At 42.0% G+C, this 24,079-nt stretch overlaps 1 protein-coding gene across 4 annotated transcripts in view; it reads right to left on the bottom strand.

The window, feature by feature from the left end:
- ARHGAP22 (Rho GTPase activating protein 22) overlaps positions 1-24,079 on the bottom strand; it is a 126,684-nt gene that overhangs the window by 6,869 nt on the left and 95,736 nt on the right. For all 4 annotated transcript variants that reach the window (XM_071563198.1, XM_071563200.1, XM_071563199.1 and 1 more), the window contains 4 exons: positions 11,738-11,945; positions 7,881-8,013; positions 3,237-3,310; positions 2,129-2,250 (listed from right to left, as the gene is read on the bottom strand). In XM_071563198.1, the coding sequence (XP_071419299.1) occupies positions 2,129-2,250; positions 3,237-3,310; positions 7,881-8,013; positions 11,738-11,945 (537 nt within the window). The remainder of the gene's footprint in view (positions 1-2,128; positions 2,251-3,236; positions 3,311-7,880; positions 8,014-11,737; positions 11,946-24,079) is intronic.

The raw sequence follows: 24,079 nt of genomic DNA, 5'->3' as shown, positions 1-24,079 counted from the left end.
AGAACCAGAAATTGCAGCTTAGGCCTTCTGCTGCACACAGTGCATAGAGAAACTTGCAGAAAGCAGGACGTGTGCATAAGACACTTGCAGAAGGTGTAGAGCAAGTGCAGAAAGTACTTGCAATTATTTAAATCCACAGAAACGAGCTGTCATTGTTTTCCAGTAGAGCCAACCATTATGAACTCTAATTGAGAACACCACTTACCAAACCTAATACAAAGCACTTCCTACAAAAGAGAAAAAACTTTAAAAGGGTGAATATGCAATTCTATCTTTAAGTATTACTTAAAATAGAGAATAAGACCAACATACTCAGGAGTTCAAGACAAGAGCCTGATTTTAATGATGAGGTTTTGGCCTGACAGCAAGAGGTACTGAGCTCACCTACCACATCTATTTTATGTTTGTGAAAGCAAGAAGAGAAATATTTAATTTGGAGATAAGGGCATTCTTTACAATTTAGCTGTTAAAGTTCAGGTTTTTCTATTTCTAATTCATAGTTCAAATTTGAAAAGGGGCACAACTAGGGTGCCTTTTTTTAAGATCTGGGTGCAGTATTGTACTTTATCAGTTTATTTAGCAGATTCAAATTACCCTGAAGCTAAAATAAATTTATTGAGTCTTTCCACTTCTGTTACTTCTATCTAACCAACCTTCTATCCTCAATTAAAAATAAAACAAAACATTGCTATTGCTGTTATTATTAGTATAATAATAAGTCTAAAAATCTAGTCCGCATATCTCAATTTTTCTACAGTTCAGATCTGTGGCAATACAGAATTCCAGGTCAGATCACTGTGGTGTTTTATATGATTATTAGGAAAGACTATGAGACTAGAGCATCTGTGGCATCTACACAGTACAGGCACCTCTGCCATCAGATGAACTGCATAATGAAATGCATGAGAAGAACTGAACCCAAACCTTTCACTTATGCCAGCTGAACAAAGAGCTGTTGGACAAGGTTGTGAAAGCCATAACAGCGCTGCCCCCCTGGCAACTAGGGGAAGTCACAGCATTGCATACAGACTGATTTCATCTGTCCCCACCTCTGTAACACTGAGCAACCAGCATCTACTCCCACACTCCTCTTCCTCCCCAGACTTTTGCACCTTCCACACCTTGAGAGGGTCTCAAATCTACCCTTAATAATATGGCCCACATCTCTGTAGTAGGCTTTGAGTTCCTGAACAACTGTAATATGTCAGGTCATGCTCTGATGCTGTCCTTACAGTGAGCTGCCATTGTGGGCAACATCTGCACATCACCTGTGCAGAGCTAAAGGCACTGCTGCTGTCGGGGCATGACAAGACTGGTGTTCTGTGGAGGATTTCCATCACACAGAACACCACCACCATCAGCTGCCCCCTACAGCTAGGGAGCAGTGCCAGAGTTGAGTTCAAGCATCCTGGGCACAGTATCTCCATCTGTACCTAATGCTGGATTAATCCATCAATTCTTTTTTCAGGCTTGCCAAGATCCCACAAAACTCGATGCAAAAACCCTGCTAAAACTTGTGCCACAGTAGTTGTGTTCCAGTGCCACCTGGGAGAGAAGCTGTATCCCAGCCCTAGTGTCAGCCTGCCTGTTATCAGAGGCAGGTAATTTTAAAGCTTCAGATTTTTACATCCAAAATTAACAATTATTTTCAACTCATTTCTTGAATTCTGTGAAGTTCTGATGCAGTTACAGTCTTGCTTAGAAAACAACACTTCTAAGACACCTAGTTATAGCCACTGTGGCACAACAAAAACTACAGTCCTCTCATTGTGACCTGGATGTTCTCTACAGGGAGCTGTATGACCACTGAAATGCACCAATACTAAATTATAGCAGTTTCATACTTAAAAAATTATCCTTCTGAAAAACACTTGATCTTTCATTTTAGCAGTAGGTTCAAAAAGAGTTTCCAGGTGGCAGAGGCATCTCCACGTGGTGGAGGAGAGATACTCCCAGACCAGTGATGAATGGGATAAGAGGCCAACTGGTATACCCTGCCACAGGCACTGTTGGATGGCTTGACTTGTTCTGACTCTGCAGCTACTGATCAGCTACCAACAACTGTATGACCTTTCACTTATAGCTCCAAAACACAGCTTCTGTGCTGTCTCACAAGAGCAGTACCTACCTTCCATCATGGTCACCGGATCTTCCATTTTGGGCCGTAATATATTTGGTCCAAATACTGTAGCCAGGTTCTGGACACTCATCTTGTTAATGCTGGAGTGAGCCTGAACTTCATCAAGGAACCTTGAAAAGTTCCCCCAGAAAAATCAAAGGAGGAGGGGAATAGTAAGTCAGTCACTTCTCAGACTGTAGGCATTCTGAGGCAGGGTTAGTTTAGTCTTGCTGTAATACAACCCTGATACCTGAAACAGTTCTAGGGACTAATGCAGTTAGATACTCAGTAATAACCCCAGATCCCTTCTAGCCTATGAACCAGAGAACACAGGATGGTTTCTGCTAGAAGCGCCCATCTAGCAGGCATCCAGCCTTCTACTGGGTCTGAAAGGACAGATTTTTGCACTGTTACAGGAATTCTCCAATTACAAAGATTGACTTCAGTTAGTTTTCACTTATAATATCCGTAAGTGATAGAAGTAAAAGCACATAGGATCGTTTCCTTGTCCTAGAACTAGCAGTCAGTGGAAAGAGCTTTGTAGCTGGGCTTGAATCTAACAAAATACAGATCACAGAATCATAGAATGGTTTGGGTTTGAAGGGACCTTTAAAAACAGTCTTATTCCAGCTTCCAGATAAAGCGGCAGCCCAAAAACTGTCAGAATCAGCACAGAGATGAGGGGAGACAAGGCTGTGGGTCCCTGGTAATCCAAGAGGAAGCCACTCCTAACCCTACTTCCAAACCAGAGCAGATGCCAGCCTGGCTATTCTGACTACACCTGCTACTCAATTGTGTCGTAAATCTTCCAGGTGTGCAGTACCTGGAAAAACTGTCTTTCTTTAGTGGTCTGTGATTCTGAAATAAACAATATATTAGTACCATTCATGCCTGCTGCCAAGGCTGTGGGTGACAGCAATTTGGTTGGCTGATGCTCTTGGATAAACCAAGAGTTTCCTTCAGGCAGGCTGTTTGTTCACCTCCATATGTTTTACAGGAGCAGTAACCTACACGTAAGTGATGTCTGAATATTCATACATTCAGAGTATATTATTTGCATGTAAGACAGCCCCCCAAACCTTAGAGACTTTTCCAAGTGTTAATTAATTTCACTTACTTGCATATGTATTTGAGGAGGTTGTAGTTGGCTTGGGGCAAATTCTTCACCTGTTTAACCAGTTCTTGGGTACCCTGAGGGACAGGAAAAACAAGGAGAGAGCTATTAATGTAAATGCTGCAAAGCAGACTTTCCTTCAATAGTACAAAGTACTCCTTCCATAGCCAAATGCTGAACAACAGATAACACAAGGACACTTTGCTTTAAAAGATGTGTCATCCTATGTTTTGTGCCCTACCAAAAAAATGACATCTGGAGCTTGATTCAGTTCTCAGTGAAAATCCTCCAGTCAGCTTTAATGTACAAGTCTTCAATTAGTGACGCCTGCCAGGCTTCAAAGTCTGCCCACTGGCATGAGCAGCACTGTACCAGCAGGTGTGCCTTTGCAGTACCTGGCCTATTTGGAACTTCGAGGAATCAAGTGCAATATAAATACATGGGAAGAATGCTCAACAGAGGGGAGTTTTTCTTAAAAAACCTAAATGACACTTCAATTCAACTACCTCCTTTTTAATTACATACTTTCATTTGCAGTCATGCTGACCTGTGACATACTTCCTCACAAAATTTCTGTCTTTACTTTAAAATGTAAGATGAGACATCAGCCAAAGAAATGACTTAAAAACTCAGAGCTATTTAAATCGTATAATGAACACCTCTGACTTAGAAGGCTATTGTCCTGCTACAGTCCCAAGCATCACTTGCTTGTTACTGTCAATGCTGCAGTGGCTCTGGAGATTTGCTTATTTTTGAAGACAACTTTCTGTGGAAAAATAGATCCTGACGCACATTTATGAAGAGTGATAGCTGCTATTGAATGATGGAGGGCTACCAGCAAATGATGGAGAAATCCCAGAAACAACTGGGTCTAAGCCAAAGAAGGGCAGTTGGACACTCATTTTAAACTCTCCTCAATTTATTAAGGACTGTTATGGAGGGAATTCTGTTGGCCAGACTCTTGCAAGATCTTCCTGATTTCTCTGGTCCAGACAAGTCAGAGAGCAGTCTCTATTTCTGCCTTTCTCCTTAAAGTCCTAAATTTATAGGTACTTCTTCATTCTGTACATCCCAGAAAAAAAAAAAGAAAAAAGTTCTCTAATAAAACCCTGAAACTTAAACCAGAATTCTTAAAAGGAGTAGGCCCTTTGTAATTCCTTAGCTTAAACACCATGCTGTTTTAACAGTGACAACAATGGAGACACCAATAGTCACTTTTGAAAATCACAACCCTCTCTTTCTAACTTCTCAAAATTTTTCAATCAAGGACAGCAATTACTGATGTGAAGGTTAAGGTCAGTTGTTCAGGTCAACCAGCTTTCAAGTGGCAAGTTTGAACTAGAAATAGGGGAGCTAAGAGACCTAATTCCCTCTTGAATTTTGCTCTGTAACCCAATATATTTCAAATAAGGAAATCAAGATAGTATTTGGCACTATATTTCAAGTGCTCTGAATTAAAATACCATAGATCCACTGGATTCAAGAGGAGGCTTTAGAACAGAAAACTGCAGGCAGCTGTGAACAGCAGGGAACATGACTTAAAGGGACAAGATGCTACCTGAAAGAAAAAAGATTCTAAAAATTTATCATCCATGCTCTGTCATAAGGAATCTCAAACATGGTATTACAGGAAGTATCTTCATATTCATCAAGGCACAAACACCTGCCATGTTAAAAAAAAGCTTTTTCTTCTGCTGCAGCATTTATCAGCTCTGCCATGGATTTGTATGCACCAACCACCTGAACTGCAGAAGGCAGAAGGCTGAGCCTGGTAACACCACAGCAAAAGTGTAAAGGGAAACACAAGCTTGAAACTGCTGAATTAACAAATAGCACTGACTATGCCTAGGGCTGCAGCCCAGCAAGCAATAGAAGCACTGCACTGTTATTCACCATGGGATTTTTCAGTAACGACTCTTACCCTCCTTGAAAATGCTGCTTCCTGATGAATTATCTCAAACCCAAGGGTTTTGAAATGTGTGTAGCAGATAAGCATCAGTTTGGAGCGTCTAGTTTGGCTGGAAAACTAGCAACACTTTAGATGTTCACTCAGATTCAGACCCCTCTTTAAAACTTCAAAGCCACCTCAATCCACTGAACTGCTGTGTGCATCTCTAGAATACAGGCATCAGCAAAGGCTAAAACATTACCATGTCAAGTCAGCTCAGACTCAAATGAGGTTTTAGACATTTGAAGATCTCTCATTCTCTAAAATTGTTTTCAATTTTTGATCCCTCCTTCAAATCAGTCAGGATAGGAATCAAATCCCTTTTAATGCTGCAGACCTGCTGAGATACCCAGAGACCTCAGCAAAACCTAAGGTCTCTGTTATGTTCCTGTTTGCAATCGAACAGCAAAGATGAGTTGGGTGCAGAATGAAGATGAAAAGCAATTTGAATGAAAAACTGAAAGCTTAGCACAGTGCTGGAATTAAGCCAAGCTAAAATAATAACTTCTATCCATTGTCACAGTGTAGCAGGATGAGATGCCAACAGTTTTATTCAAATGGGTAATTTGCCTTGAGCAATTCTGGTGAGGGGGGAAGGGTGGGTATGCAAAACTAAAGAAAATATTTCAAGTCCAAAAGTCTCAATCAAAACTTCCAAGTAAAAAATTAAACCAAAATAGTACTTCAAATGAAACTAATAAGATTACATTTTGTTTCAAAATACTTTTACAAAATAAAATGTTTGATTTTTAAATTCTCTGCTTATCATTATGTGTTAAAAATTATTGTTTCAGCAAAACCACATTTCTAAGCAGGGAGATTTGCCATGTGGGAGGCAGCGAGTCAGGCCCCACAGGCTAGGTATGACTTTGTGCTACATTCTGCTCCATGTGCCACTGTGCACGTACAGCATCTCCACCCTTGGTGTGGGCACTCCACCTTCCTTTCTGAAAAAGTAAACAGCCCTTTTTGAGGTTCCAGATTTTCTTGGAAAAAAAAAATTGCTTACGCTTACAACAGCAGCATAACAAAACAACTCTGTGCTATGAGCAATGCTGTACTTAGTAAGCTTTCTTTTTGGCTATCTGGTGCTCCTCTCACCTTTCTAATCCAAAGAGAATTCTGCACTACAAGTTGTTGAATCTGAGCTTGCTCCCACAGAAGCAACACAGATGTTGCTTCCCAATCTGCTGCAGCTTGTGCAGGCAAAATCAGGCAAACAACGTAGTTAATAAGCTGAGCAGTGATATACAATTATGTTTGCCCAATTTGGCAGTGTCTCTACTCTTGTGCAATAGTGCTTAATGGATCCAAAACTTCCAAGTCTGCACATCTTATGACCAAAATGAAACCCATGCCACTGCCTTAGAAACACTGCTGTTTCTTGTGAAATAACCTCTGTGTGGTCTAACACAGCACCCTACAGAGATGCCCAAGTTCACTGAGAGTAAAGCAGAAAAGGAGCAAGATTTGGGGCTAGCAGACACATACCCCTACCTTTTAAAAGGCAAGACTAGCGCATTTACACACTGATATGGCTTAGTTCAGGATGCAAATGCATATTCATGTGTGGTAAAATGCTGTGTCATGCACAGAAATTTGCTTTCTTAGAGTTGACTAGAGGTTACATCATTTGAGTGTTTAACCATGAAAACCTTATATTGCCACATTTGGTACATTTGAAGCATGCAAACAAGCATCTTCATATAGGCATCATGAAGAACAATCTCCCCAGAGCCTTCTGCCACTTGACCTGAACTCCAGACTCACAGTGAGGAACAGTTTTTACAAATCCCATCAGATACAAAGATGAGCATGCTCTTGAGACCACACACAGAAAACAGAACTGTGGACTGCAACTTACAAGCCCTCAGGCCTTTGCCTCTTTAGCAAAGACAAGACACTAGTAACAGCCCTTACAGCTTCTTTAAACTTCTGTTTCAGAAGGTGGCACAGTCCCACCCACATCAGACCAGATCCAACGTGCCTCTGCAGCCAGCAAAGAACTAAGGTATTACGACAAGAATAATATGGATGAGACAGATCAATCAATCATATTGTAAATTATCCTGCTCCTCTTAAGCAATGAATCAAAATTTCCATGACTGCCACAGACTTGGTGGTTTTTGTCAGGCCTTTCCCTTGCCTGGAAAGCAAAGAGAAGAACATCATAAGAAGGCTCTGGCAAAGTATTCATAGCCTTATTTTCCCCCATTTCACATAATAGAATAACCTGCTCTTTTGTAATGCCTTTTCACTAAGAAATATGAAGACCATTGCACTGATCATTGTCTCATCCACCAAAAACTTGGGGAAGCAGAATATGCTGTTCTGATAGATAAAATGGAAAATGCAGGAAAAGGGAGTGACTTCATACAGATTGCTAATGAGTCTACCTCAAGGCTGGGAAAGGAACCCAGATCTCCTACCTTGCATCTCTGACCATGTTACAGAACAGCTTTGTTTAGAAGAAAGAAGCAGAGGCTACAAGACTGACTTAAGAAAAGCTCCTGCTTCAAGCAGCAGCCTGTGATAATAGCATCCAATTCACAGCTTCAGGAAAGTTCAGAGGAAGGTTCCCAGGGACTTTCCTGATGTAAGTCAAGATTGAGTAATGATGAGGAAAAAAACCCTGCACTACATTGAGTCTTGGGAACGACCTTTGAGGTAGAAGGAGGAAGATTAGAAGGATCACTGACCTCCCCCTCATCTTTTGAGAGTAGCTGTCCACAAGAAAGAAAGTCTTCGTATTTGGCAAAGGGAATGACAGGCTCTGGCAGCTCTCGAAGGTAAAGCTTCAGGAGGGACGCCACAGTGTGAACATCTGTGTTGCTGCAACAGAGAAGAGGGAAGGAAATTTAGAAACCCACACTACTTCAAAGCTTGATGCCTTTCACTGGAGGTGCATCAAGGTCCCTCTTAGGGACAGGGACAAAGCAGGCATAGGCAAGGAAGCTCTTCTGCCACATGTTTGTACTGGACAGGAGGGTCTACCTGGAAACAAGGGAAAACTCCCACTTTGCCAAGAAATAAATGCACCTCAGGCAACACAGGCACAGGATGCCCATGCTACTGCTTAAGGTAGGCTGGCACTGTGGCTCCTCAGCCAATGTGGATCAGGAATGTGAGCAATACAGTCCAGGCAAGTGCACGGTGATTGCACAGCATTGACAATAGAGCTCTGCTCCTGATTCCATGAAACATAACCTCTGAGGCTCCCACTGATCCTTCCTGACCCTCTCCTCAGCCAGCACACACATACATCTGATGTGCTAGGGTCTCAAGTGTCCTGGTCAATGATGAAGATAAAGCGGAGGAAGCTGTATTTCCTCCAGGTCCTCTACTGCCATTTGGCAGGGCTGCCCAGCTTGTGGGTCACATCTCCTCCCCCAGACTGTGGTATTTGGCATTTCCTAGCCCATCTAATATGATAGGATATCAAGCTTTTATTTTATCTCCCTATCCAGGAACTTGTTTTATCTCTTCTCTCTCCTTTGCTTTAAATTGGGGTTGAGGTGTTAGATCCCACAATGAAGATGCATCTATTCTTCCCTTTCCAGCTATCCAGCTTCTGCTGTATGGCAATATCTCTCCCTCATTCCCAGTTTCCTGTTTCACAACTTTGTTAATCATTGCAGATGACCTCCTCAAAGGTTTTGACTGTTAGAAGTCTAAAGAGATTTTGTCACCAGTTTCTCCCTACCCACCATAACTCTTGTAGTCTTTAGAGAAAAGAAAAACACATCATAAACACTGGGCAAGAGAGTTTCAAATCTCTCTTCTATCCAAAATCTGAATCTCTTCTACTTAGTATGTTTTTAAGCATTTTTGGATCACACAGCTAAAAGAAACTGGAAAAATTACCACAGAAAGCTGTCAGCAGATACCACTTAATACTAATCCTGCTAATGCTATTCCTAGTAAACAGCTCAATCGTATCTGAGAATACCAGAGTTTCACACAGTGGTTTTCTTCAGTAGATTATAAATGTTTTATAAATGAGATCAGTACTCTTATTATTTTTATAAAAGAGATCAGTACCATTTTTTTATTTTTTTGTGTGTGTGTAGTCTTTCAGGTATGAATGGTTGAGATGACTACCACTGAGAAGCAGAGCCCAGACTACAGCTTCAGGGCTGCTGTCTGCAGTGTTTCATCCACTATCCCATGTGAAATCCAGCCAAGCTTTCAGTGGCATGAAAAGTGCAATAGAAGCAGACTGCTGTAGGTGCTTCCAAAACAGCAACACCTGGCCTCTCATAAGTACATGCATATGCATTAAAAGTAAATATTTTAATTATCATTCATCACAGAGATCTGATCTACCATGGGACAGACAGGCTCTAAGCGCCTGGAAAATCACTGTAGTTACAAAAGACATCTAAAAGCACTGACTACAGCTAGGAAATAAGAAAGGATATTCCTTTCACTACATCTGATTTGGAAAGCATAAGAATTTCACACTTCTGCTGCCTAGGGATCCCAGGTCATACATAGATAGTTTTGGTTACATGCACAGAAAAGTATGCTTGGTAGGAGGAAGAGCATTGCACTCAGCCAGAGTGGAACTGCCTCTCCCTTGTTGCTATCTGTGACTATACATATAAAAGATCAGAGGGCTGGACCTGCAAGTTGCAGTGGACATGGTAGAAAGAGCAAAAGACAGTAACTGGGGGATCCTCAGCTGTCACCCCAGTCACGTACCCCAGGCTTGCTTCCTTTAATTCTGTACTGAACCTTCAGTTAGCACATTACACATCGACTACCTGAAAGGCAGACATTCTCTCATGGAGATTTCTAGTGCTTCTGTTGAAGGGGAGACAGCACTGATCTATTTAGCCAGTTCAAGTGCCTATAGAAATAAAGGTGCTTTGTGAACCTGAGGGTGGTGAGGCACTGGAACAGGTTGCCCAGAAAAATTGTGGATCCCTGGAAGTGTTCAAGGCCAGGTTGAATGGGCTCTGAGCAATCTTGTCCAGTGAAAGGGGTTGAAACAAGATGATCTTTAGGGTTCTTTCCAACCCAAACCATTCTATAATTCTATTCTGTTTTGGTGGAGACTTAGCTTATCTTTGTAATAATGAAGTCAGTATAGATTAGATGAAAGTAAAACACAAAATTTAAACTGTCATTCCTAGTTAATTCCTTCCACAGGTACTCCTGTTCCATAGTATAAGCATTCAATCAAGATAATTCTACTTCTGAACTAGAATACCCAGACATTCATTTAAAAATACAAAGGGTTTTTTTAAAGAAAAGATTGAGACAATTTAATGATTTCAAACTTATTTTTTTATTAAAATATTTCTAAATGTTTGACACTTCCATTTAGGGAGCAAATATTCTCTGTGGTTAAGAATCAAAGAAAGGAGGATGGGTGGTCTGGGAAGCTGAGGGAAGGGAAGAATTAGAAGAATGTTACAAATAAACTCTAAAGATATTCTTCCCTAGATGAGACCAAACACTGTTTCTGCCCACACAGGAGTGGGCTAGCTCTTCCTGGAGTAGTACATAGGGAAGTTTTTGGCAATGTTGAGACTGGCTGTAGGTCCAAGGGAAGAGATCCCTTAAGGTTAATGTGCTGGTAATATATGAGATGCCACCAGCATCATCTGGAAAAACAGCGCTAGTGAATTTCAGCAAGAAATGATGCCAGGTCTCCAAGACAACATCCCAGATCTGATCTCACTTATGGACCTGTGATATGCATCAGGCTAGATCTACACAATGGCCCTTGGATCCAAATATCCCTGAAGTTCAAGGTCTCTGTTAGGATTCAGCCCTATTTCACAAAGCATTATTAAGGTTAGCACAATGCTGACCTTCACTCTGGGAAGCATGGTACATGTGACAGAGTGCAGGAAATGTTAGTTACAGCGTATGGACAGGATTTGACTGAAAGGGTCCTGAGAGCATTCACCTGTCTTATCATTTGACTGCCTGAGCTCATGGCCAATGTAGAGACAGGTAAGAGCTGCCCCTTCGCTCACTGCCCTTGGATGGAATGCTTAGAGACAGGGCTGACACTCTTTCCATGGGAACTGACACTAAGCTAGGCATCTACATAACAGCCTCTGGCATAACAGGCAGGGAAGATAGTGGTGACTATTCTGAAACCTGGTGACAAAAGAAAAGTAAGTCAAGATATTGCCCCAGACAGACATGCAGTGTTTGTGGCAAGGGAGAAGGCAACATCTGAAAGCAATGAAACACCTATTTCACCTCTGTCACACCCCTTCCTATGAAGGAATCCCACCAAGTGCTCTGTACACTGCACCCAAATCTAGCAATGCTTTTCAATCAACGTGTGCTTAAGCTGAAGCACTGGAGTAGCCCCATATAAATTAATGAGCTTGTTTTTCCCTCTGCTCAAGCACTGAGCTAAGTAAAGGCCTCTACACCCAACACCATCCAAGAGAAAACTCTATAAGCACTTTCAATAAAGAGAATGATGGTGTGGAAAGAACATGTAAGCTAGGATAGCCACTGCAAGGAAATTCTGGCAGACTTTACATGTCAGAGATACACCAGCCTGAGTCTGGTGATGTCAACTCACCTGTCAAAAAGGGGTTTCTCTCCACAATCAAAAGAATCCTGCAGATCTTTGACAAGGTTGGCTTGTCCAGGCATCCGAAAGAGCCCCTCCTCTGTAAGACCTCGTTCCCGAATAAAATCCACACACTGTTCCACCAGCAGTGGGGCCAAGCGCTGGCCATACTTCCGCTCGTACTGTACTGTGTCCTCCAACCGCTGTCCAAAGATCCCTGATAGCAGAGAGCAAGAAAGACATCTGGGTGTAAGTTTAAACTCTTCTTGAGCTATTGCTTCGGGCATACAAGGGGAAAATTTCACATGGAGAGGGGACCCTCTGTGAAGGTCCAGTTTCTAACAGACTCTGAAGAAGACAATTATTTTTAAAAGCAAGAATTATATTATGAATTGTTTTTTTCTTCTGCTTAAGACTGCTTCATACTATCCTCTTCCCTAAGCTAGTTTATATCTCATACCCAACGGAGGTGGGTTTAAGGTTATGTTTATGGTAATCTACAGCTGTGCTGAGTTTGGATTAAGTAATTATTCTTGCATTGCATCTTCTGTCCCAAGAAGACTAAACAAAGACTACACTGAGTGTATGGGACATGTTTCCTTTCTGCATGTACCCACCTCCTAGGCTGACACAGCTTCTCAAGAGGCAGCAATCCCACTAGGAGGGGATTGCTGACACAGTAGAGTACCAGCTGTCAATGTTAGAACTGGCCATCGTGAGACTCTCCCATCCTCCTTGGAGATCCATTTTTTTCTCTTCCTTGAATTACACTTGCTAAATGAATATTAAAAAAAACCCACCAAGTAAAATGCATGCAAAATCCACTGCTCTTTCTACTAAGAAGTGTGTGCTGTACATTTTGCACCTTGAAAATATCAGAAGCACCAGATACTCTAAAATCAGACTGGCCTAGGTTAATTCTTAAGTTAGATCTACAGTTGACATATATCATCAAGTATGAAGCACTATCTCTTACTTTGGGGAACATGAAAGTTCCTGGCCAATACCAGTTGCTGAATGTCACCACTGGCACCAGATCTTCCACCAACACAGAAGAGGCTCAGGCTGTAAGAGCCAGAGGTCTTAGTTCAATTCCTGCCACTGGGAGACTGCTCCATGTAAAAGGACAGCCAGAGTTGTGTTCTGAAACTCTAATTCTAGCACCCTACAGCATGTGTGGGAGTCAGGGAGGGTAGCATACAAGTTAATTGTGCTTTGGTAATAAAAATTCAGTAAGTCAAGGAATCTCAGAATTTACTGAATTTCAGACGACACCAGACTGTAGCGGATAGAAGATTCTATTCAAAGACTTCTCAAAGCAACAGGAAGCTTTCTACAGATGTCATGGACCTGTAGATCATTCAGCACTCAGTTAAACCTGCAGGTCTGAGAAAAAGTACCACACAATATTGGAATTACACTGTTTCAGAACCAATAGCCAGAAGCTGTGTTTAATGGTTGCACCTATGTGCTTAAACCAGGCCGGGGGATTTCATTGTTTCTTAAGGCTCTACTTCCCTTCCTGCTTGTAACCATGTGTTCCATTTTTATTTTAGAGCTATATTCATGGGAGACTGATAACTCCTGGTAGGAAGTTTCCTAACGACCGCTCACCGTTCTTCATAGGAGATACCATGTCAAACCATATCTGCTTTCTATATTCACTCCAACCCTGCCGAATCCTCAGTAAAACAAACCTTTCATTATCAGTTTCAACTCCCTGAATGAAAGTTGAAAGAAGGATCCCAAAGTCCAGATTTCTTTCCCTGCCTATTCATTACACATTAGAAAACAGAAACCTTCCTTACACCACAGCCTACATAACTGCATTACATATCAAAGTTGGAGGGCCATGAAAAGTCTCAAAGGAAATTCCCTCATCCTGGCAGGAGGGCATGCCCTGAAGCATGGGAGTGACTTATCTTTATCACTGTATATACTGGATTTATTGCAGAGTAAAGGTTTTACTAGGTCTAATTTCTAATCCGTTTGAATTTTCACTGAGTTGGGGGTGTCTGAAGTCATGTTCTAGGACAGGGAATGTCTTCCTGCTTTTGCACATCTTGGTTGGTAATCTCATCAAGTAATCCATGCTGTCATGATGGTGGCTTATCTATTTCTCAAAAATTATAAATGTTCACTCTTCTAGATGCAAGACACATAGGTTCAGGGAGGTCAGGCTGTTGTAGGTGTCAGGGCAATAGCAGTCCTGTTTTCTCAAATCTCTACTTGTTGAATCACAGCCCTGTTTCCTAATGGTCTGTCTAGAGAAGACTCTGGGAAGGAGGCAAATGCTCTGCATTCCCCAGGCATAAAGCATGTATATGTTTTCCTAAAAGTTCATGTTCTGGTCTTCTAGACTTAACTCAGACCAACGACAAAGGCAGTGTCAGACACACACATAAGCAGGCACACAGAACAACTGCACACGTGATCTCCACTGAAGCTTTGTCTGCTTTTCCCTGGTCCTGGCTGGCCTGTGGTCAGCAGCATGCTCATACATTTCAGGTAACATCAGTCTTTGCCTTGACAGTTAGCTTGGATCACAACAGTAGCAGCTTTTTCTAGGTACAATCAACCTGTGAGTGACTCCTGCAAAACAAGTAGACTACAGTCAAACAGAGACCCCTGACACAGAGATTGAGGAATGTGATACTAAGATAACAGAGGCAGAAGGGTGACCTGCTTTGAGACTCACGTGGAGCAGCAGATGGACCCTTCACAGGCACAGTATCAGGATTATTGCCTGCTGCACAGCCAGATGTTGGGGATCCTGTCTTTCCTCCTTCTCACACATTGCAGTCAGCAACACCTTTTTCTACTGGGTGAAAACAATGATCTTTGGAGGAAACAAAGGCTGTAAAATACTCTTATACTGCAATACTGCTCCAGCTTCCTCCAGATAATTTCAACTAGGTAACAAGAAAAACAAGGCATGAGAACAAAACTGACATGATTGAGGATGATGCTGACCTATCTATCACATGATGAATGAAAGGAATTGGCATAAGTGTGGGTTTCTTCTTGTGTGACAGTGTGTGGGGGAGGGCTGTGCAAGTGAGATCATACAATCCACACAGGTCATTTTTGGCAGGGAAGAAGTCCCTGAAACCATTGCCAGGGTGAAAGCCTTGTCCCAGCCCAGCTCTGTTAGATGCCTCCCACCTTTGCTTTGGTAGCCCTACTGCAGCCCCACTCCAACTGCACATCTATGCCTTTCTCTTTGCGTTGCAACTGAACCAGAACCCTAATTTTCCTGGGAAGCATTAGAAAAGATCACCAAGCATTGCATAGACAAAATATTTCACCCAAGCCAAGTTTGCTAACTGCAACTTTCTGTCTGCTACATTTTTCCAGTTACACTGCAGCTCTGTATTTTGTTTCTTTCTATCCTACTTTCTTTTGCTGAGCCATAAACAAGAGCCACCACAGATACTGTTTAGAAGAAAGATTGCTCCCAGGCCAAGGCTTTTGGCAGTAAGAGCATTATGGTTGGTGTTTAGAGAGAGAAAGCAGAGAGCTACTGTCAAGAGTGGGACTAGAAAGTTGGCCTTGGAGAAATTGTTCATCTAGGCAATGGCTGCAGAACTTGTCCACAGCTTAGAATAGGAAGGTAGTGTTAAGGTTCACAAAAAGAGCAAGCTAAGAACTATCTTTGGAGTGGGGCTGGAAAGGGACTGTCAAAAGCAAGTTGGAGATGCTGCCAGTTTCAGGCGTGCAGAAATCTTTCATGTGGGCATCTGCTGAGGAACCCTGATGAATCTTGCCCTCAGGAGAATTACCACCAGGGTTGTCACAGCCACACTGGCAACAGACAGTAGCAGATGTGCCTACTTCAGTCTCCCAGGGCTAAACAGGGCAAACTGAGGAAACAGTGTCCTGCTAACTCTGAGTTGTTCATCTTGCTTCAGTCACATCTCAGAAGAGCTCGTAAAACTATGTACTAAATGTCCCTGAAACCACCAGGTTACAATGGCATCTCTGGGTTGGACAGGGACTGCCCTGCCTTGCAAGGAAAAGCTGATGTGAAGCCAGTCACACACAGCCTCATCTGCCGGCTCCTCAAGGCACCGGCCTGTTTTTAATCACTGGGGCCTGCAGCTCAGACTGAACTTGGCAGTGCTTCACTCCATTTGATGATCCTGCTGGAAGACATTAAAGTCTTTTTCTTCATTCAGAAGAAGGGGAGCCAATGCCATCCAGTCACACTCCAGACAGAATTAACTTGGAAATAAAGCCAAAAGCTTGCTAGTAACTTAAGAGTTAACTTTCTTTGTCATACCCTTATCTGTAGCTTGGCCCTTTTGTTTGGTTTCAAAGTAGAAAAAAACCTCCAGCATGCCTGGAACCACATCTTTAATCTCAGAAAGATTCAAGAGATACTAAAAAAAAATGAGATAGCAGAGCTACAGAATTTCTTTCCTCTACTCCAACAAGCTGCCTCTGTTCTTTAAAGATTTAGGTGACTCTTTGTGGAAAAAGCGAGCCAGGAATGATGTACTGACTAAGACACAGACAGGCTCTCTGTCCTGGCCTGAATAGCTCACCCACCAGCTCCAGGCATACAAAGCCTATACATTCAGCTATGCTGTCCAGACATGCAGTGGGCAGGAAAATATATGCTCCCTGCTACATTTTTCCTCATCAGAGCTCTGATTTCAACCAAAATAAACTAAAGACAGAGATAAAGTGAGTTTCAGAGTCGATTTGCTTCATGGGGAGGACTGAGGACTCTGTTTCTGCTTAAAGGGGGAAAAGTCCAGATACACCCACGCCAGCTGTATGCACAGCTTATTACACACACATTAAAAGATGTGTGGGAAGATAATCAGGCTTACACCTGGATGCTGCTGTACAACAGTACATACACCCGCACATGCATGTGGTGCCTCACAGACAGGCAGTTTACGGATATAAGGATTGTGTACGTGCTCACCTGCACAGGTAAGTGCCTGCTTTTACCTTCCCACCTTCATGCTTAGGCTCTCATTTATCTGTCCCTCTCACACATGAAAGCACTGAGAGAAAAAATCACGGGCAGACATTCAGAAATGCATATGCTTCTACAGCACAAAATACACACAAACCTATAACTTGTTTTCCTTCCCCTAGCCCACCCAAGCACGCACTATGTGAACTACTGCAGCAGCAAGAGAAAAAGGTGTTCAACTGTACAAGCCATATGTACCTAAAAAAAGATAGTCCTGAACAGCTAAGCATTCCAGTCAGCCAAAGAATGCAAGAATGGGGGAAAAGAAAGGAAGCAACACATAATTAGGAAGCAAGAAAAAAATATGCAATAACTTGCTCATGGTTCACACAAATGCGTCTGTGGTAAAACTGTGTGTCTTCTGACCCCATTCCTCACAGACAGTAGCCTCCATATGAGGCTGATGAGCTGATTGCTCTCATTCACATTCACACACATCCACTTAAATAATCGATGTAAAAGCAAAACAGTCTTCAAATGCTAGCTTGGTATTCAGTTGCATTTTTGGCCATGGGACAATGACTCTGTCCTTCCCATTCTTTCCCCCATTGTCCACTCTTTCCCCCTTTGTAAAGTCAGCTTCTGTTTTAGATTCTTAGCTACTGTCTAAGGCTGAACTCAAATATCTGCTTTTCCTCTAGGAAAGGAAAACCATACAAATCTAAACTCTAGAAACGTATCTCATACCTCTTGTTCTTGTGCAGCACTCCGCTACATGACAGGCGCTGAGCTTCAAGCAGAAACCAGGCAGTGTCAGACAGCAGGAGCGGCAGAGAAAGAAAGTCCTGACTTCAGGCATCAGACACATTCTGAGTCCCAGCACTGGCAGCTTTCCATTCACCCAGCACTCCGGAGTCTTTAGAGCGGAGAGCAGCCGATCTGCCCTGGGAGATAATCTCAGCAGCACATCTGGTCTTAGCTCCACAACTCGGCATTAATTATGACTTGTGCAGAAAGCATTTGAAACATCCAATGAGATGCAGAGCTTCCCGGCTCGTTCCGCAGAGGGAATGAGAGAGGAGAAAGACAGGCAGGTAGGGTCTTGCCCAGCCTCGAAGCGGCCGCCAATGTAAACAGCAGCTAAGTATGGGTCACAAGTTTTAACAAAGGCATCCCCCATCGGCTCTGTAATATATTCATGCTCTAATTGCTTGTCAGATCTATTCTAGATAGCTGGAAAAGCTGAGCAACAGTTGCCATCTGCATGCCACACTCTGGATCCCTTCCTGATACAGGCAATATTAGCTGTGCTGCAGTCAACCTGGTGCCCTGGTCTGGCCCTTGATCTGCTTGCAAAGTATCAGAAGCAGAAACCTCATTTTGGAGGGGAACATTCCCCCACAGTAGCCCTAGTATGCCTTGAGAGTACCTGCACAGCTCTGGGACATGTTGGACAGTTTTAGAAAGCTTAGAAAAAGCTACAGTCCTTGATCTGTGCAGGGTTTTTGGTGCTTATAGCCTCTGTTTTAGCCTTTTACAGTGAAGTTACCTGATAATTAATAGCTTCAGTGAATAATTGGTAGGGGAAGGACCTAAAAGATCCTGACATGTGAACCAATACCCAGTCGCTTTACTTGCAGGAAAACATTCACTCTACTCAGCTCCTGCTCTCCCAGTAAGAATCCTGTAGTGAAAAAATGCTTATCAACACAATGTCCTGTGCAGTTATATAGGTCAGCCCTCTATCCCCTTCACAAAATGCACTCACATGACTACAGATCTACAGCAGTCACCACCCAAAACCTTTTTCACAAAGCTTCTGGGTAATTTTATCAAGTTTAGCTAGCTTCTTCTCCCTCTGTGAAGTTAAAAAAACAACAAACCAACTAAACATTATCCCTGTCCACATCTGCTTTGGCTATTAAAATATGTCTGTGGTTACTGAATACAGCACACTAAGCTGAACTCAGTGGTCCACGACTTTCTTAACTACACTGTAGCCCAGCTTGAAAACACATGTCAAAGAAGGCACTGACTCAGTAGTCAAGCTCTCAGATTCCAGTCAGTAAGACAGTGATGTTTCACAACAAACTTCTTTTCATTCTCTGTGTTGACCAAAAGCTTCTGAAGAAAAGAGTGCCTCTCACTGCAGGTGAAGGCAGTGCCAGGATCAAAAGCTCCAATTCTTGAACACGGTGCTAGTCTTGAGGCTGTCCTGTGCAGGGCCAAGAGTTGGACTTTGATGATACTAGTGGATCCCTTCCAATTCAAAATATGCTATGATTGGCAAGGCAGTAAGATATTCCTTAGTTATTCAAGGTATACCCTGAGCAGTATGGTGTTGCATAACAAGACACCAGAAGCCCAGACAACACACAAGACAGTATTTAAAGCACACTACAGGGTATCTGCAAAGGAGTGGAAATCCATAAATAGAAGGTATAAATGGGATCCTGGGTATTCTTCATCCTTTTATTACCCTCTTCCATTGTGGTGAACACAGCTGGCTGCAGGTTAGGTACAGCCTGCCTACAGTGCTAACTGGTGTGTAGAACCAATTCTCTTCTAAATGGCTGAAACACCACCAGAATTTTTGGCACTATTCCCTGAACTAATATCTCAAAATGTGTCACATCTGTTATTAGCATTATGGAGCAAAGGACTCAGTGTTTAGGATGGGAGCCCAGGAGATAGCAAATGCAGACTTTTAACCTTCCATTCATTTCTTTGTTTATGTCTCTCAAAACCCAGGAACAAGGCGGTATCCAGTGAAATAGAAAGTCATGCTGTTTAACACGGGTATTGTTATACTCAAAAGTATAATTAACCAGTGAAAATCACAGCCTCTCTGTGGCCAAGGACACACCATGACTCAAAGTATGAATAGACTTCACTAGAGTTTATAATGCTATGAGTTGTAAGAAAGACGATGAAAGTGATGCAAACTCTTCTCCAAAGAGCAAACACAGCTCTCTGGTGAGAGAAAAAAGCTGGAGCACATTCTTGCTCATATAAGCATCATAACTAAAGCAGAAAATGGCAGCTGCTTCAGTTTGTTCCCTGCTCAAGGTAACTGGGCAGCTATAGGTGTCCTGTGACAGCAACGCTGTGCTACACACTTCAGTTACTACCTACCTCCTTGCTAAAATTGATGGCTTAGACTGTACACTATGATGACACAGGAGGAAAAATCACTATATATAAATATATGTAATTTTTTTTCATGTGTTTTGAATTTTTAGGTCACATGTGGATTCTGCTTTCTCTGCTAATCACATTTTCAACAATGAAATCCAAGATTCGCACATAATCCCTGGATTGCAGGGGCTGCAGACTCCAGAAGTATACGTGACACTGCAAGAATAGCAATAAAATCTAAAGAGTTGCCCACATTGCATATAAACTACCATCAAAATTTTCACCCAGAGATCTCCCAATATACATATGCCAAGGAGAAAAGGAGTAATGGAGACTGAACTCCCTCTTTCCCCACTAGTATGAAGTTGCTTAACTGTAGAGAAGTTTACCACTTGGCAGATCTTATTTTCTAAAGAAGTAGTTAGGTTTATAAAATTGTTTGGAGAATAAATCTCATACGAACTTGCTGCTGGGGAGCTGAAGGTGTTTTCTTTCCCAGTGCCATTGTAGGGAGACATTCCCAGCAATGCTCTCATGAGCTAGCACCACTGCAGTTATCCTGTTACAAGTACCAGAACATGGATAAAACATCCTGCCTGTGTATGTCACTACAAGCCTTGAGACTGTCTGGGAAGTTCACTACAGCTCACACAACCTCTGAAAATCCAGGCGTGTTTTAGACTTGGCATCTAACTCAGGTGAAATTCAGTCTTGAATCTGGTTGCAACAGACAGGAATGACGAACCCACATGAACTCAGGAAATATTCATCCTCATCTCTGATTGTGAGTAAACTAGTTGGCTTGCATAGCCCTAGCAAGTGCCCATAGGGTGTGGGTATTTTTAGATACTGGCTTAGAGTATTAGCTAATGTACTCAAGCAGATCTGAGGGAGCTCAGATCTAGGAAATTGCTCTGCCTACTTGTATAAAAAGGGCCTACTTACCAGAGTTAGAAGCAGAGCTGAAGTTCCCTAATTTTCAAGAAGGTTCAGTTCACTCTACAAGCTCATTTTTTAACGCAGGTAAACATAGGCACTTGAACATCTTAAATCCACTGAAAGACAGCAGTGAATTGGATACAGGTCATCAGTCACAGAGCTGAACTCAGCAGGAAAGACCTCAGCAGTATGTCTTCTGTACATAATGTTTTCCTTCCAGTTTCCTCCCTCCCCAGACACTTCAATCACAACCTTCCCAGAAAAAAATTATACCCACACCCCTCACCTGCTCTGGTCTGGGTTCTCAACCTTTACTGGTGAAATTAAATCTTTTGAGAATAAACAGGCTTCTGCTTACTGACTGATAAAACAGTTCACTCTGAGTTAAAGATTAGCAAATGGATATGCTCACCCTTCTATGACACTAGATGCTGCCTAACCTGTGTGAGGTGTCTTCCCATCTCTCTAAAATATCCAGGAAAGGAACTGACTAAGCAGCACTGTAAATTACCCTGTCATGGACTCTGACCAGTTTATGCTGTAAATTAAGATTTTAACTGTGTGTTCACAGAAAAAAAGATGATAATCAGACCTAAACATCACCTAAACATGGCATTTTGATTCCAGGGTCAACTCCCTGAGTTTATTGCTCTATTTCTCTCTAAACAAAGGCAAGAGCATTTAGAGAACAAAGCATCAAAAGCAGCAAAGAAAATGCCTTTTAGCAAGCAGTGATCTGGACAAAGTGTCCTGAAAAATTTCTTTCTCTCCACAACCTGAGATCATATTTTAAAGTACCTTTTTGTTTACTGACTCTTGCATAAGTCTCTACATTTAAAAGAGAGCTTCCATACAATTGTCTGAAGCTGTGTCTGTAGAAAGCATCTGACCAGCAGACCATCTCTTTCAAGTGTGCTGCATGTTGATGCGCTCCTAGTTCACAGAAAACTTTTACAAAAATTCTGGGTATTAGTAAGTAAAAAATAGTTATGACGTAATATAATTGTTGCCACCAGTGTCTCATCACTACACATGGATGAGAATTCCAGCTGTGGATTCACATGCAAGACTTATTTGCTAATCCTCATGTCTAGTACAGAATTAAATGATTCACCTGGATTTCTGGCCTTCTAGGAACCTGGCAGGGCTTGTGATCTAGACTCAGAACCAAAATCTGGCACACCAGGCATTTTATCCCTTCAGAAAACCAAACAAGCTTATGTCCTGCAGCTTCTCAATATCTCAAGGTTGATAACCTAATAAGCAAAAACAGTCACCAAGATACAGAAAGGATCAACACTGCACACATAGATGTTTATTCAAATTAAACTTCATCAGAAATACCTCTGTCAGTCTCTAATCTGCAATTGTAGAACTCACTATCAGGCAAAATGTATATGGTTTCACTTTGTTGAATACTCAAACTCAATCAAAGATGAAAATCTGTTACCTAATTCCCAAAGATTTATCTTTATTCTCCATTGACCAACTTAAACCCTCAGTCCATACAAAGCACAGCTTACAGCTTCACCGCCCAAGCAAGGAGGTCATCATCTCAGTTCCAGCAACAGTTGAACCTGACTGGCTGTGTTTGGGACAGGGATGGCATTTAGTTCCAATTTGTAAAATGGATAAAACATTTCAGTAAATTTGCTAGCCTATCCAGAACACTTCTAGAAGAGATAAAGAGCTGAACGTTCCCGTCTCTGACCTGCAACTCAGAAGGCATGAAGGGAAATTGCAAGTCCAATTACATGATGATGAAGGAGAAGAAAAAAGGAACAACTGTAGAAGAGATAGAGGGTAGAAAGGTAATGTCAAAAAGGAAATATGAAAAGAGAGACAGGTGTATGTGTTCTCGACTCCTAAGTGGTTAAAATTGCAACTTGCAAGGAACAGGCTACCATTCCCTTTTGTTCAGCAATTACATATCCTCATTACATTCAAAGGACTAATACACAGAAATCAAAATACTTACCTGTAAGCTGAGACACACCACAACATGTTCGTCCCATTAATACACAGCCAGGATGTTCAGTGAGAAAGCACCAGCGTTTTAAAGACTGTCAGCTTTTGGATGTCAAGCACAAATCTACGGATTACGGGAATGGTCTCACTGAGAAACCATCAGTGTAGGGGATAATATTGGCAGACTAAGAGCTACTCACAGTAGTACCAACAACGCAACAATTGCACAACCACGTCCACCTCTCCACAGAGCTAAGTAGCTGAAGAGAAGAGGAAAGCAATCTTTTATCGAAGCAAAACCAAGCCTCATCGTATTTCATCTAAAGCTGAACTGCTCTTCACAATACAAGGCATATGAATCTAATGTCTGCCTCTAGAAATCTTTCTTTAATTGCCCAGGCAGACTTACCTTTTATGAACACAAATAATTTTATTTTCAATCCATATATTATTTTCATTTCTGCATCTTGTGACAATAAGTTTCACAACTCAATTGTGCTCTGCATGAAACCCATTTTTTTCTGGGTTCAAACCTCATGACTCTGCACTATTCAAATTCTCCTTAGATTTGTCATTTTATGCATCAGACCTTCCTGCAATTTTCTCTTTTCCAAAAACCTTTCCAAAGTAATTTTTTTTGAGGAAAAAGATTCAGATGGATAGATTTATACAACTTAACTGCTTGTACAACCTCTGGAGTACAAGACAAATTCAGGACAGAGCTTGTATTAAAAATTCTACCCTGAGCTCAAAAAACCTTTCCTAGCACAAGTTTCATTCAAATGAAAACATACCCATGTGACACTTCATTTTATCAAATCAGCATTTCCCAACCAGTTCTCAATTTCCATCATGTGAATCTCATGGAAAGCTCTACCTTGTTTAGTTGCAAATGCAACAGAAGTAATTTCTGTTTGTAGTTTTTCTCTATCTGCTATCTGGTTGAGAAGAGGCACTGAGAAGCTGCCTGTCATTCTCCGCTCTGGGTGCCTGCTCTTCAGTGCCCCAGACTGCCCACGGTAACAGATAAAAGCACTGCAAATTCATTTACCTGATGGCAAACTGCATCATTCTTCAGAAGCCACTGGAACTAAGCTGGCTAATGACAGCTGGAGATGGTGCTGCAGTGCAGAACTTGTGCTGCTGCCTTTGGCTTTTGAAACCAGTAGCAGGGGACGTTCCCCCTGACAAGCCCTGACACAGCACTCCAAGAATACCCATTTCTGCTCTGCAATGACCAGGCTAAATCACAATCTCCACTTAGAGCCCAGACCAGCTTAGGCTCTAATACTGAATGCCACTGAAAGCCTTGACCCAGCAGCTTTAAAGGTGAAATACATGCAAGAAGCAGGGTCTGCCTTCTAAAGGTAAGATCT

Source organism: Pithys albifrons, chromosome 9, assembly GCF_047495875.1.
Source record: "Pithys albifrons albifrons isolate INPA30051 chromosome 9, PitAlb_v1, whole genome shotgun sequence".
NCBI classification, from domain to species: Eukaryota; Metazoa; Chordata; class Aves; order Passeriformes; family Thamnophilidae; genus Pithys; species Pithys albifrons.
This window is presented reverse-complemented; position numbering and strand designations above follow the sequence as displayed.